At 44.7% G+C, this 14,888-nt stretch overlaps 1 protein-coding gene across 1 annotated transcript in view; it reads left to right on the forward strand.

The window, feature by feature from the left end:
* Positions 1-14,888, forward strand: part of ABCA13 (ATP binding cassette subfamily A member 13) — a 323,477-nt gene that overhangs the window by 64,224 nt on the left and 244,365 nt on the right. Inside the window, exons 17-19 of the mRNA XM_032305346.1 lie at positions 807-5,588; positions 7,743-9,551; positions 13,720-13,826. Coding sequence (XP_032161237.1) covers positions 807-5,588; positions 7,743-9,551; positions 13,720-13,826 — 6,698 coding nt within the window. The remainder of the gene's footprint in view (positions 1-806; positions 5,589-7,742; positions 9,552-13,719; positions 13,827-14,888) is intronic.

The following is a 14,888-nucleotide window of genomic DNA, read 5'->3' on the forward strand; positions in this document are numbered from 1 at the left end:
TCTCATGACCCTGAGATCGTGACCAGGGCCAAAATCGAGAGTCAGACTCTCAACCGACAGAGCCACCCAGGTGCCCCACCCACCCCTCCCCGTTGTCTTTCTAAACTCAAGCACATAGGGCCCCAAGGATTTAAAGAGTGGACTGGTGACTCCTGAGTTAGTGGAAGTTAGTAGACTTCTCCACGTATGGACCTCTGTTACGGGTGTGGACTTGTCGGAACCCCTGAGGTGCTCTTTTGAGAACTGTGTGCATTTTACAAGTAGTCACCTGGAGAGAAAGTACACTATCTAAAATCATGAGTTTCTGGGCACTTGAGGGGCTCAGTCAGTTAAGCATCTGCCTTCTGCTCAGGTCATGATCTCAGGGTCCTGGGATGGAGTCCCACATTGGGCTCTCTGCTCAGCGGGGTGTCTGCTTCTCCCTCTCCCTATACCCCTCTTCCTGCTCTAGCCAAGACATTCTGAGACACAACAAGGAATCGAATCCTCAGATTCTTCTGGCATATGTAGCAAATTTACCTTTAATGATCCTTCATATGAAATCATGGAGTAAAATAATTTAAAATGCATTGTTTTTGGTGCAGGAGGCAGATTTTAAGCTACATATAGGCATCTGCATTGTAACTTTCTACTTTGGAATACTCACAACAATTCAATTCCAGTTGTGAAATATACTGTGTAGCAAACAGTCCATTTATGTTTTCCTCTAAATACGTGTATTACTTTGAAAATTTGATACATTGAATTTGTCTTGAATTTATTTATCTATTTATTTGGATACTAAGACAATTCCATTAATATTGTAGAGTCTTGAATTCCACAAAGGAACTTCTCATGATGGAAAAGAAGTTGCATTCCCTCGAGGATGAGGAAATAAACTTTTTTTTATCTTTTGTGAGATTTTTGGAGGAATTATTGCCTGATCCTTTCGACTCGCCCAGCGTGCCCAAATTCCATGACCTCCCATCTCTCAGTGAGACTCTTCTGAACATAAGCCACTTGAGGGTCAACCATTCAAGAAGTTTAGAGAGCGACACATCTGCTATTGCTACTCAGAAACTTTTGGAATTTGGCAAAGCGGTGATTGACAAAATAGGAATTCTTGAAAGTCTCTGGATAAAGAACGAATCAGATAATATTTTGAGGTTCATGGAATTAGTACTTTTTGAAATTGATCCCAAGCTCCTGGAATTGTGGATGTATGGCATTTCAAAAGAAGAAAGAGTCAGGCTGGAAACCGTGTCTACACTTCTTAATTTTTCTGTCCCAGAAGATGAGAGGGTCCTTATCCAGAGCCTTAACTTTTCCCAGTTGTTCCAGTCGGACTGGCTGCGATCGCCGGCTATGGAAATGGACTTTGTACATTTGAGTGAAACTGTGATAAGCAGTCTCTATGAGCTCGGATTTCTGAAGGAAGGACAAGTCTTTGAAGCTCTAGACACAGTCTATGCTATAAGGAATGCGTCTGAACTTTTCTCAGCCCTTTCTGAGCCTGAAAGACGAGCCGTGGACACAGTCTTGACTAAGATATATCTAGACATCTTCCAGGACAATGATTCAGCTTTGCTTCTGAAGATTTATACTTCATGTTTTGAATATATTTATAAACTCTTGAGCATTCCAAGTACAGAGGATTTGCTATCTTTCCTTGCACAAACCTCAGAGCGCATCTTGGATATCATAAAACAATTTGATTTTCAAAACGTCGGTAAAGCATTTGAATTTTTGTATGAGACAACAGGAGTTCTTGAGGGACTTTCTGAGGGATCTCATTGTCAGCAGTTGCTTTCAATTTTTAACTACTTGGAGCTTCAGGCCCAATCCCTGATGTCTATTGAGGGCCCAGAACTGGAAGTGATTCCTGCTACTTTGACAGGCCTCAAACAGCTGCTCCTCGTAGACAAAGATTTCCGTATTTCCTTCTTTCAATACATGAGCCAACTCTTCAACGAATCAGTCAAAGCCCCATTGGGCAATGAATGCTTTGCCTTGGATGATAAGAACATCTTTTCTGTGAACTACTCAAAAGATAGAGGGCCTTTATTTATTCTTCCATGGACACAAATTCTTTCCAACCTCTCAGCGGACGGCAGGACATTCAATGAGTTCATGGCTGTCCACTGTACAGTCTCATGGCTTCAGATGTGGACTGAAATCTGGGGAGGCATATCTCATCTCTTCCAGCTTGACATGAATGTTTTCACTCCTCTCCATGTTGGTCTCACTCAGCTTCTGGATGAATTGGAAAGTGATGTGAGAATTTCTGGAAGCTGTCCGGGAATGTTTCCCACCCATCGCCCAGCCAGACTCATATTGGATTTATTTAAAAATGTAACTCAAGCTGATAGCTTTCATGATTGGGATGATTTTTTGACTCTCAGAGACCTCTGGGTAGTATTAGGTGATGCATTAGTTGGGGTAAAGTCACTTAGCCCTGAGCAGGTAAGGAAGTCCCTTCTTACCATGGAAACTGCCCTGCATCAGCTAAACACATTTCCATTAAACACAAATGCAAGCAGAGAGTTTTTCTATTCTCTGCTTGACATTTTCATGGAATTGAGCAACACCTCAGCATACATGGACAGAAAGGTACAACTGATAAATCACTTTCTTACAAATAACATTACAAATTATGGAGTGAGGCTGGACAGTATCATCACGGAGTTAAGAGAAACAATGTTATTGCTTCGAAATGTGTCACATGACCAAGACTTATTGTCCTGTGCTGGGATTTTCCAAAATGTTACCGAGTTTATTTTGGAAGATGGTTTATACGTAAACACGTCACAGAAGACATTACGTATTCTGGCCATGTTAAATTCCACATTTTCCTCCAAGGACACGATTAACAAACTGAAGGGATGCGTTACATGGATAGACATCACGAACCATCTGTACGTGATGTACAACTCCAGTGTTGCACACGACTATCCTCAGGGTAACCGGAGGAGTTTCAGAGACGTGGGAGACAAAATTAATTCTACACTGAAACTTGCTACTTGGATTCTCAGTATGAAGGGACCTCACTGCACAATGAATAAGTCAGATACAAACTGTGTGAATATTGTATTGAAAAATGTAACCGACTTTCTGAATGCCATACTCACCGAAGTCTTTGAAAGAGAAAAGGTACCCAAATTTGAGATCTTGCTAACCCTTTTCAATGATTCCACAAACCAAGTAAGGATGATTATCAACAACCTGACGAGAGACTTTGATTTTGTATCTCAATCCAACTGGACACATCTTACTGAATTAATTCTAAGACCCCTAGAGTTGTCAGATGACATACCTAGCCAGTTTACACATCTTTGGCGGCATTTAGTAGCTCTGGGGAAGGAAATTCAGAAACTTATAAAAGGCATTTCCACTCACCTCCTAGAAAATGACTCCTCTTCTACATCTGAAAAGTATCTAAACCTATTTGCTACCAGTTCAAAAGAAAAGGATGTCAACAGGTTAGGCCGTTCATTTTATCATCTAGCCAACTACCTTCTCTTCAACCTGTCTCATGATCTCCAAAATCCACCACCAGTAATGTCTCACAAAATCATGAACGCTGTAGGTCTTGCCATCCAACTGATTCGGGATGTGTTCAACTCCCTGGCGCCCTCAGTTCTTCACAATGTTCCACAAGATCTGGGTGATATTCAAGTTTTCAAGAAGGTAGCATCTCTCCTACGCACTCTCAAGAAGACAGACATAGACCTGCTGGTTGACCAACTTGAGCAAATGAGCGAAAGTCTAACGGATTTCTTTAAGAATATCAGTAGCTTAGGTGCCCACAATCTGGGGACCAACCTGCTTGTAGGCTTGGTGGAGAAATTTGTAGACAGCTCACATTCTTGGAATGTCAATCATCTGCTGAAGTTCTCACGCTTGTTCCCTAAGGACGATGTGAATGTCGTGGTAGATGTGTACTACATGCTTCCTCATGCTGTAAGGCTCCTGCAGAGGGGAGTTGACAAAAACATCACAGAACTCCTCAAGGATGTCTATAACTTCACGCTCCTTCATGGCATAAGCATTTCCAATGTCACCAAAGAAGACTTTGCTAACGTGATAAAAACTCTTTTGGACACAATTGAATTAATAGCGGAGAAACCAGGAATTCTTTCTGAGGCTTTCATTTGCCTTCCTGTGGTTTGGTGCTGGAATCACACAACTTCTGGGTTTCAGCAGAATCCGAAGTTAGAAGGCTGTAAATCTCAAGAGCTCATGTCATCTTCCTTTTATACCAAAGCGGCCAGCCTGCTCGACTACCTCCATGTCTCTCCCCCAGGTGAAGGTTTACAATGTTTGGATGAAGGTTCACAGAAGGCGATTACGAGGAAGATGGTCTGTGTAATTCGTGAACTAGTGGACTGGAATTCCATTCTTCTGGAGCTTTCAGAAGTCTTCCATGTTAAAATTTCGCTCGTGAAGACCATGCAGGAATTTTGGCATAAAGTGTTACCATTTGTCCCATCTTTTGAAAATCAAAGCAACGGTAGCATCTCTGAACTTTGTCCCAGTGGCCCCATAAGGCAAATTGTTTCACAAATCATAGCAAAATTAAAAAATGTCAACTTTACAAAAATTCCATTAGATGAACACATTCTTGATACACTAGCTAGTTTAAACAAGATCCTTAACATCAGTGAAGGCACAGAGGCATCTGCTCGAAATAAGATTTCCTTAAATTTTGAAAAGATCATGAAGTTGCCTTCTAGGGATCAGCACCTAGAAAAGAGTACCCATTCTCTAGACCCTCCATTTGAGACATTTCTAGATGCGAACCTGACAGGCAGTAGTTTAGAAGCACCATCAAGTTTTACTAAAAAAAGAGAAAAAACTTTCAATTCTTCTTACTTTGAGGATCTAGGGATTGAGCTTGAAGAAATCATGGCCAATCTAAGCCACAACTTTCCTGTCAAACCCCGGCTTTCTGAAATTATCAAAGAAATTCAGATGCTTAATTCAGAGACTCTTCAAAATGTATCTTTGCAACTTGCCCATTTTTTCGAAAGCCTGGGCTCATCGTCATTGAGGATATCAGAAGTCGTTGAAGATTTTCTGCTGGTCATAAAAAACTGGCTTCGTAAATGGGCAAAGGAAGATGATTCTGGAATGATTCAAACATTATTTTTGCTTATGGCCAATGAGAGCTCAACTGATGATCTAGCTTTTTTGACCAAGGATATTGCTACATTTTGGGGGCTTCTTAAAACCATTTCTAGGGAAGGTAATTCTGATGTTGCCCATCTTACGCAATTGCTAAGCCAAGAACAGCTAACTAATTTCTCACTTGTTCAATTCCTTTTTGAACGTTTCCTAATTAATTCAATCAGTAATTTAACTGGGAAGTCTCCAGAGGCAGCCTCAAATTCAAGTGATAGTGACCTTCACATAATGAATTTCATTAAGCTCACCTTGAACAGGACACAGTCAGAAAATGGTGAGAGAATAGTCTTTCCTCCGAGAAGCGTACTGGATTTCATGGAACAGGTTTTGAAAACATTCTTCTCATTTTTGCTAGAGGAAAATTCTGAGAATAGAATATCTCTTCTGCTAAAGGCCTTCCACAAAGACATCGTTGCAGAGTTGAGGTAAGTCTTCTTTTTTATCTTAAGATTTATTTCTTTCTTTGAGAGAGGGAGAGAGAGAAAATGCTTGGGGTGGTGGAGAAGGGGCAGACGGAGAGGGAGAGAGATTCCAATAGACTTTGTGCAGAGCGCATAAAGTGGCTCGATCCCACGACCCTGAGATCATGACCTGAGCTGAAATCAAGAGTGGGACACTAAACAGACTGTGCCGGAAGTGGCCGGAGACTTTTCTTTTCTTTTCTTATCTTTTCTTTTCTTTTCTCTTCTTTTCGTCTTTCTTCCTTCCTTCCTTCCTTCCTTCCTTCCTTCCTTTCTTTCTTTCTTTCTTTCTTTCTTTCTTTCTTTCTTTCTTTCTTTCTTTCTTTCTTTCTTTCTTTTGTATAGTAAATGAGGTTGTTATATGTTACAATTGATTTTTACTTCCTGGAGCGTATAAACATCAGTAACAGCACTTCTGTACCCATCACTCTTGGATGATCTTTGAAGGGAATTTTGTCTTAATGGACATTTCATTAAAATATCATGGTGAAGGGTGCCTGGGTGTCAGTGGGTTAAGCCTCTGCCTTCAGCTCAGGTCATGATCTCAGGGTCCTGGGATGGAGTCCTGCATCGGGCTCTCTGCTCATCGGAGAGCCTGCTTCCCCTTCTCTCTCTGCCTGCCTCTCTGACTACTTGTGATTTCTCTCTCTGTGTGTCAAATAAATAAATAAAATCTTTAAAAAAAATCATGGTGAAATAATTTTGATGATTGTCATCTAAGTAGTAAACACGTACAGAAACCTAGCCCCTGGCAATTAATCACTTATGCTCTCTTACGTTCTTGGGTTATGCAAATAGTTACAAAGTTCTATTTTATATGGAATTTAAACATTAGTTAGTTGTTGTTTTTTTTTTTTGAGATTATTTATTTACTTATTTGACAGAGAGAGAGAGAGGAAGGGAGACAGAGAGAGTAAGCACAAGCTGGGGGAATGGCAAGCTAGGGGAGAAGCAGACTCCCCGCTGAGCAAGGACCCAGCACAGGACTCGATCCCAGGACCCCAGAATCAAGAGCTGAGCCAAAGGCAGACGCTTCACTGCCTAAGCCGCCCAGGCACTCCCAGCATTAGTTTTTATATATGTATATGCATACACTTAGTCATTATTTGAAGTGATGTCGTCACTGTCTCATCACCAGTGGGGCATTTAAATATTTTTATTCCAGTTAATCTAACATTTTATAACTGATGGTCACATTATGTTTCTCTCATATTTATTTTTTTTCCTTCTATTGGAAGCTTGCTGGTGAAGGCAGGAGGAATACTTCAGTTCACCCTGGCATGTCTGTATCAGTCAGGGCCCGGCCCCTGAAGTAGAACGAGAACAGGGATTTAATTCAAAGAACTGGTTCGTCCGCTTGTGAGCACCGGCTAAGCAGGTGCCAAGGCAGTAGTGCAGGCTGTGTGGAGGGAGACACAGGAGAGTTGTGGGGGGCAGGGTGATTGGAGAGAAGAGCAGTTGCTGTTTGGGGTTGCGAGGTCAGGGAAGTTCGAAGCCGGCGCTGAAGGCCCTTCAACTGATGAAGTCTGGCCCACCAGGACAAAATCCCGTCTTCTTATGTCCGAGTTTACTCATCAGGGGCATTAATCACACCTGCACAATCGTTTCCCAGCAGCACCTGGGTTAGTGTTTATGTTGCACACTGGCTATTGACTTCCCTTCATCCTCCACTCTCCTGAGGGAATCCACCGAGACTAACAGTTAGTTAGTTAGTTAGTTAGTTAGGGGGTGGGCTGTCACCCAGCCTCGCCTCGCTAACGTGGTACAGAGCCATCACTCATCTGAGCGAGTTGCTGGGACTTCAAACTTTCAGAAGGGTGTTACCTCTTGCAGTGAGAACAAGTTATATGGACTTCACCTTCCTGGCTTTTCTAAAACCGGAAGTCTGTGGCTTTTGAAGCAGCTAGGTTGGAGGCAGAGCGATGGGGTTCTCTGTGAAATTCCTCCATGCTTCTCATTATTTGGCATCAAAATATTAATTTTCATCTGGAATGTGTGTTAGCGTGTCATCTTGTAGTCAGTGTGATTCCCCCATGGTGCTACTGTGACACAAACATAGGCCTCTCGGTTCTGATCCTTCCACTGATAAACATGAAATTCAAAAATGTTTATTTGCAGTTTCGTCCCAAGGGATAAAATCCTAGAAATTCTGACACTGGATCAATTTCTTCCCGCCTCAAAAAAAGACAGACTGATGAGCATTTTCTCAAGTTTAAAGGAGATTCTAAATCATCTAGTCAAAAGTTCATTTATTTTAGACAATGGACAATTTCATTTTGATCATCATCGAGGACTGAAGTTCATGAGAGATTTATTTAATGATCTTCTAAGGGAAACCCCAGGGAAAAATAAGACTGAAAATAATTCGGAGTTTCTTGCGGCCGTGAGTCAGTTGCTTTTCCACACGAACAGCTCTGAGGATCTCCTCCATCTCAGTCACAATCTTAGGTCAGCTCTCCAGCTTGTGAGAGAAAGTTCTACAGAGGTAGCACATCTCCTGGACGTGCTTGTACACTCTTCTCACGAGGGCTTCCGTGACTTGTATCCTACACTCCGAGAAGTTATACTTTCCAATCTAACTAGTTTGCTTTCCTTCATAAATAATTCATTCCCTCTAAGAAACAGGGCAACATTAGACATTACCAAGAGATTGCTTGGTGTTATCTCAAGAGCTGGTGGAGAAAGTGATGCCCCAGAACCTCTCCTGGAGATGTCTGATACCCTGACCATGCTGGTGAGAGACATTGCTGAGATGAGAGACCTTGCCACCTCGGTGACCTCCGCTGTGGAGCTTCTGGGGCTAGCCACAAGAGTTGCCCGGAAGGTGGCCACCATATTTGAAACTCATTCCATCCCCAATACCACTGATGCTATGAAATTCTTTGACAGTCTCTATACTGTTTTGCGACAAAGTATTCGAAATGTTGTGAGAGAAATAGGTACTTTGAAGAACGTAGACCAATTCACATCAGAAAATATAAGCAACTTGTTGACACCATTTCTTGACTTGGCTTTTGGAATGATTGGGGTCAAACCTAATATTTTGCAAGACTCTGATGTTAATGTGTCCACAAGCACATTCTCATATATGAACCAGTCCAAAGACTTTTCTGATATTTTGAAAGAAATCACTGAATTTTTAACTTCTCTGAAAAGCAGTTTGGGAGACATGGAGCATCTTGTGGTAGCTTTTAATAATGGGACCCAAATATTTGCGATGGATTCAGTCAGCGTATGGGAAGAAGTTTTGGATTACTTAGTTCCTATAAATAATGTCATCAACCAGATAGACTTCTTACGTCCTAATCCACTTCCCAATGATAGTTACCCTCAAGATACAACGTGGGAAAGAATCCAGGAAGTGATCCTGGTTTTGGATGAAATGCTATCAAAAGACATCATGGAAATTGGGACTTACTTGAAAAGGGTGATTGATCTCACCTTGGAAGTTCTTTGGAGTGGCTTAGAGAAGGATGACTGGCGTGTCTTTAATATGTGGCTGGCATTTGCTGAGCATCCAGATAACCTTTTGAAAGCCATAGAAACAGCTGGGGAGGTCTCCGGTGGAAGAGATGGCCCGAGTGGACCTTTGTTTCCCAACATGTCTCTGATTCAGAATGTAACTCATCAACAGCTTGAAGAAGCAGTCCAGATCGTGTTAAAGAGAATGGCTCTCTTGAGGAAGGAGCTTCCCCTAAATAACTCTGAGTGGATACATGCCACGAGAACTTTGTTCCAGCCCATTTTTGAGAGTCTTGTTCATGTAGCCACTGGAAAGAAGATACCATTGGAAAAAGGAGAGAGGACCAAAAAGGTGACGGCTGGTTTTCCTTCCATCCTCCAGCTGTCATCAAGTTTCGAGCAATTCCTGAAGGGATTAATCGCATTGATTGAGTACTGGCAAGAGGTCCCATTGATGGATCAAAGGTAATGAAGCCCCCGATTCACTTCCTTTTTTCCCCCCTTGCAGTAACTGCAAAACAGGACTCTGCAGGAATGGCCTGGAACCAGGTAAGGTAAGGTTCTGGACTTCATCTCGATTGCATGCTGGAGTCAGTTCCAACATCCAGTGACTCGAGTCTGGTGTCTTCGTGACTTGACTTGTGATTTGGCATTCTGATATGTTTTGGATTTATCCAGAGGTGTTTGACAGTCCATTATTCTTTTTTCAAAAGTAAAAACTTCTTGTTCTCTTCACTTGTCCCGCGTTAGGTGCATACATAGTTTTTCTGTTTCTATCCTCTGGCTGCCAAAGATCCCTCTGTTTGGTAGATAGGTAAGAGTGTAAGACTATGCAGTCCATGCAGACAACTGTGCTTTCAGCTGTAACCACCATTGGGAAGGGTCAGGCAGCTCTTGGCTTCTTTTCTCTTTAAAGATTTTATGTTATCTCTGCACCCAACATGGGGCTCAAACTTACAACCCCGTGATCCAGAGTCATGCACTCTACCAACCGCCAGCCAGGTGCCCCGGGTTTCTCCCTCTTTAGGTTCAGCCCAATGCTGTGGTTGATCCAGCTCCAAGCTCTGCCCCCATGTCTGAGAGACAGGTGAGGGGAGCCCAGCTCTGATCCTGTCACTCATCGTGTTCTGGAAGTTTCTACTACTTCAGGTTGGAGGATTTGTGTCCTGGGTGTGCAGAGTCTCTGAGACACTGCCCTGTCCCAATCCTTCCTTTTTGTGTGTGACAGTACCTTTGGGTGGCCTGTGGTCCCTGCCTGCTCCTACCTTTCTCTTCATCCCATGGGAGACTGGAGGTGCCACCAAACCCTCACTCGTCTGCCAGAGTTTGACCTGTTTTCTGCTGGTTCTGTTGCAGTAGGGCAGTGCCTCGATCCAGCCGTTTTTTATAACTTGGCAGGATTTCCTCGGTCAGTGAGACGAGGGTCTCCTGGCTTGAAGAACTATCACTCCTCTGACATTTGCACACTGCCTTCCAGAGCTTTTCTCTTCGCCTCTGCACTGCCTCTGACCCCACTCCCCACTGTGTGGGATAGTACACTCTGCTCTGAGTTTCCAAGTGAGCTGGAGGCAGTCTTGGCAACACGTATACTCCACCAACACCAGTTGTCACTGGATGTTTCCGGTTCTCCAGGGAGGGCATTTATACCGTCCACCAAGGGTAGGAACAAATGGGCTGTGCACTGGCTGTGTGGCCGACACCTGGTCACTAAGCTCACAAGGCTACGTTCTCTGTGTCCTCCGCTTAGCGATTACTTGCTTTCCTTCCCTCCCTGTTTTCACTCTTCTTATCATCGACTTCTTCCATGGGGATGATACAGAATGTTCCCAAGAGGCCATCAGATTGCTCATGGGTTTGAGGTCTGATGGAGCCCTTTTCTCTGTGGTGGGAGCTTGTGGGGCCAGCAGCTCACCTGAGAGCAGGTGCTCCTACCTGCCTACCGAGGGCCCACGGTCTACCAAGATGCCCAGGTGATTTGTGAGCATGCTCTAGTCTTTCAAACGCCACATTCCTCATATTGGGGGCTGGGAAGCCCAGATTTGGAGCAGTTCGATGTCTTACTCAATACAACACACCCACATCACAAGGAAGATAGTGGCCTTTGGTGTCTGTATAGAAAATGAAATCATGTTCCTTTTGCTTCCAGGTCCATGATCTTTTAGGCACAACTAAAATGTAATAATTAAAATCCCACAATTTACCAAAGTATGCACTACCAGATGGTGACAATTACACAGCTCTACACACCATCATGTTTGATTTGGCCCAGAAATGACAATGATAAATGTTTGTCTTTCTGTGGCACTAAAACCCAATTCAGGAATAACTATTTCCTGCCCCTTCAAATATCCTCCAATTCCCCTGTATTTTTATTATACCTAAAAATAAAACCTCTCCATTTTGTTCTCTATTTTAGAGAAACCCACTGCCCTTGAATCTGGCTTCCTGAGAGGATTTTGTATTATTTTGTCTTACCTTCAAAAGCATCAAACAATGTCAGATCTTCTTGAATCTGCAATTAGCTGGTATAACTATGAAGAAACTCTACTTTTTTTTTTTTTTAAAGATTTATTCATTTATTTGAAAGAGAGTGCACAGGAGGGAGGGGTGGGGGGTGGAGAGAAAATCTTAAGCAGGCTCCACACTGGTCATGGAGCCTGATGCAGGGCTCGATCTCGAGGCCCTGAGATCCTGACCTGAGCTGAAACCAAGAATCTGACGCTCAACAAACTGAGCCACCCAGGCTCCCCAAAACTGCAGTTTTTAATCACCTCAAGGATGCCCACACCCCAAGCAAAAGTGCACAGAATCAGTAAACTCATTCTCATCCTGATAAATACACACACACCACCCCCATACTGAACCTTCCACATTAACATGCGATAACTGTGTTCTCTAAGGACTGGGGGGATTCCCAACCATGGACAAACAATACCCCGTCTGGAGAATATCCATATTTGCCAGGACAGGTGGCGGTCCCTAGTCCCATTAGGTGTGTTGAAGGAAGTGGCTCTTTGGCCATTTGGAGTCAGCTCCAAAAAGCAGGATGGATTTTAAACTTATTATTTTTTCCAGAAGGTTTCACTCCTTGGGGAAAGTAAATTTAAAACAGCACGCTGTAGGAACATTGCCTTGAATTTAAACAAGCAAACAAACCCTGTTCTGGTGGTCACAGTGTTCTGGAGAATTCCGAGTGAGGCATGGACTCAGGCTTGTGATGTCGCCATGTCGGTCCCCTCAGCGTGCATGCACTTGACTCAACCTGGTTGACTCAACACTGAGTTTCTAGAAGCCGAGAGGCTTGTCGATCTCCAGGCCTCAGCAAGGATGTGCCTTTTCAAGGAATTTTGGGGAATTTCCATGGGCAGTTGTACCCTTCATCAGTCGATGTGACCCAGTGTCAAAAAAAAAAAAGAAAAAGAAAAGAAAAAAAAAAGAATATACACACACTTGGATAAACTCCTTGGCAGGGGCTTCACAGGTCTCGTTACTTACATACTCAGTTCTGTCAGACGTTGAGGATAATTTTGAGTTTTGGAAACAGTGTTGGCTCATTTAAGTGTGACGCAAAAGCCATTCAGGGTTCAAGAAAAAAATTCCTGAGCCCTTTTGGCCAGTGGCGTGATGGTAGAGCTGAGCAGGAGCCCTGCTGTGTGGGGGGTCTCAGCCCCTCTAGAACCGCCGTGTGGTGGGCCAGCCCTCAGCAGCCACCTCCGTGACCCTCTGCAAACAGTAACGGGCTGTGACTGACGAGTTCTGGGAACTACATGGCATAGCTGGGGCCACAAAGTGAGGCCACAGATGGAAAAGCTTGCCGGCTGGGTGCTCTGCCTTCCTTGGGGCGGAGGGTGGGAACCTAAGGTTTTCTAGGCTCTTTCTCTCTATTGGTGAGTTTAAAGCCTAAGAGAAGGCACATAAGTGCAGGAAGAGGAGAAGTGATGGGTGGGAACGGGCAGTTACCAAAGTCAACCTGGATCTTTCAAACAGAGGCTCCTCTGTGGGATGTGGCTGGTAATGTGCGGTTTTGAGATACCTTCGGAATGCATACATTTGCCACTAAAGTTTGCACTGGGCACTTGCATTACAGAAGGAAAAACCAGCCTTTAGGACTTTACAGCATTACTGCTTAGTAAAACAGTGGTGTGGATGCTGTTATCCCAACACCACCACTGGACCCCATGAAGACCCACACACACACACAAACACATGCACACACACACATGCAAACACACACACACACGCATGCACGCTACACCTATTTTGCTGAAAGATAAGAAACTTACATACTAATTCATCCACTGCTGTGAGTTCTCTGTACATAAATAGTAAACCATCAGATTTCTCTCCACTGGCTTCCCCTGCTCCCTTTCTCCCACCCTTGGCCCCAAGGAAGGCAGAACCTTTGCATTTGAGAATGGATCAAGGCAAGGAAAGGGCAGATAGCTGGCTTCCTAGCCCCGGAGTCGATGCTTCCAGAATGGGGGCCCCAGTGTTGCTGAGAGGTCTGGATGGCCACCTGTGTGTCTGGGGTCTGTCGTGGAGGGGGAACAGTGACAACTTTCTGTGTACAGCAGGGATGCACACGGCTTGCCAATGTTCTCCCTTTCATGCCATTGTCTGTTTTTTCCCTTAGCATGGAAATGTGTCAAATTTTCCAGCAGCTTCAGAAGCCCCCGGAAGCCATCGTGATCCTGCAGAAAGTGACGGTGCTGGTTCTCCGTGTGTTCAGCATCTTTGCAGGTGGGCTGTGCATGTGACAAGGGCCACACGTTGTCCCGTGCAGGCTTTCAGGGACCTGTTGTCCCAGGGATGGGAAGATTACCCCTGACTTTCTCTTAGAGGCCCGTGCGGCCTTCTTAGCCCCAGAGCTGGGCTTTGGTCTGCGTCTTTGCTCCTGGCACGCGTCCTTGTCTCCCCAACCTGAACTCCAGCTGGACTCTGACTCAGAGAGGAGGGCAGCTCTTCTAGAAGGACGACCTCCCTCTTTCTCCGCTGGCAGGGATGCTGAGCAGACCTCTGTTGAACGCAACTGTAATGCCCTAGCTTCCACATCTCCCTCTCCTAGAGTCGATGCTGTTAGGCCGGAGGGTCTCTGCAGAGACAGTGGGTGCAGAGACAGTGGGTGCAGAGACAGTGGGGGGGTGACAGTGGGTGTGGGGACAGTGGGTGCAGGGCAGTGGATGTGGGGACAGGACCAGAGTCCAGGAGTGGAGGATCTGAGCCTCCCCTTCTGCAGGGCTGCCTCTCCCCCTCCCCCAGGTGGCTGCCCAGGTAATCACTCTAAGGCATCCCAGGTGAGGCAAAACCCAGCTCCATGCCCACAGGAAGGGGAATCAGCCCAGGTGGGGTGGGGGCTTCAGGATCAAACAGGCTGAGCCCTGGTCCTGCCCGGCAGCTTTCTGCTCAGCCCTCCAGAGTGAGAGCCATGCCTCATTCAAAGCACAGATAGGAGGAGGTACATAAAAGCAGATGGGAGCCCAGGTTGTCTCCCTGGGCTTGTGTGCTGTGGGTACCCCCTCCCCCCACACTCAGCCGCCCCGCACAGTGCAAGCTGAGGATGAGAAATAGTAATTTAGGGACCAGCACAGGGATTGTTTAGGCTAAGAAACAGGGAAAGGGGATGCATGCATGCATGCGTGCACACATGCATGCCTGTGCGTGTGTGTATGTGTGTGCATGTGTGCGTGTACACACGTGTATGCATGCGTGTGCATGTGCCACAGAGGTGGGGACACATCTGTCGATGTAAATGAAACCCCAGCTGGCATGTAGATCTTTCTCCTTTTTTAAAAAAGAAATTCT

This window comes from Mustela erminea, chromosome 11 (genome assembly GCF_009829155.1).
Source record: "Mustela erminea isolate mMusErm1 chromosome 11, mMusErm1.Pri, whole genome shotgun sequence".
Lineage (NCBI taxonomy): Eukaryota > Metazoa > Chordata > Mammalia > Carnivora > Mustelidae > Mustela > Mustela erminea.